This window comes from Chiloscyllium plagiosum, chromosome 16 (assembly GCF_004010195.1).
Source record: "Chiloscyllium plagiosum isolate BGI_BamShark_2017 chromosome 16, ASM401019v2, whole genome shotgun sequence".
Classification (NCBI taxonomy): Eukaryota; Metazoa; Chordata; class Chondrichthyes; order Orectolobiformes; family Hemiscylliidae; genus Chiloscyllium; species Chiloscyllium plagiosum.
The window spans coordinates 76207347-76207864 of NC_057725.1; the positions used below are offsets into that span (position 1 = coordinate 76207347).

Below are 518 nucleotides of genomic sequence, written 5' to 3' on the forward strand. Positions count from 1 at the left end.
ATTTAAGAGGCATTTGGATGGGTATATGAATAGGAAGGGTTTGGAGGGATAAGAGCCGGGTGCTGGCAGGTGGGACTAGATTGGGTTGGGATAACTGGTCGGCATGGACAGGTTAGACCAAAGGGTCTGTTTCCATGCTGTACATCTCTATGACTCTATCCATGTGCCTATCCAAGAGTCACTTAAATGTCCCTAATATATCTGACTTGACTACCGCCGCTGGCAGTGCATTCCATGCAGCCACCACTGTGTAAAGAACCAACCTCTGACATCTCCCCTAAACCTTGTTGCAATTACCTTAAAATTGATAGCCATTTCTGCCCTCAGAAAAAGTCCGACTATTTACTCTACCTCTCATTTGTAAACATGCCCCCAACACTGGCCGGAATACTGGTCTTACCCAGCACTTTTCTGCTCCTCTCAATTGCAGTCCGACGAGTCTGTTCAAATATCGCCTCCAAGTCAAAAGTTCTAGCTTTCTTTCCTGAGAAAAGAAAGTTTTGCTTATTTAATAACAT

The 518-nt window shown here is 44.6% G+C and overlaps 1 protein-coding gene across 1 annotated transcript in view; it reads right to left on the bottom strand.

Annotated features, from left to right (window-relative positions):
• LOC122558023 (WD repeat-containing protein 70) overlaps positions 1 to 488 on the bottom strand; it is a gene marked incomplete at its 5' end in the record, with an annotated part of 164961 nt that extends 164473 nt beyond the window's left edge. Inside the window, one exon of the mRNA XM_043706357.1 lies at positions 401 to 488. Within this exon, the coding sequence (XP_043562292.1) occupies positions 401 to 488 (88 nt within the window). The remainder of the gene's footprint in view (positions 1 to 400) is intronic.
• Positions 489 to 518: the final 30 nt, after the last annotated feature.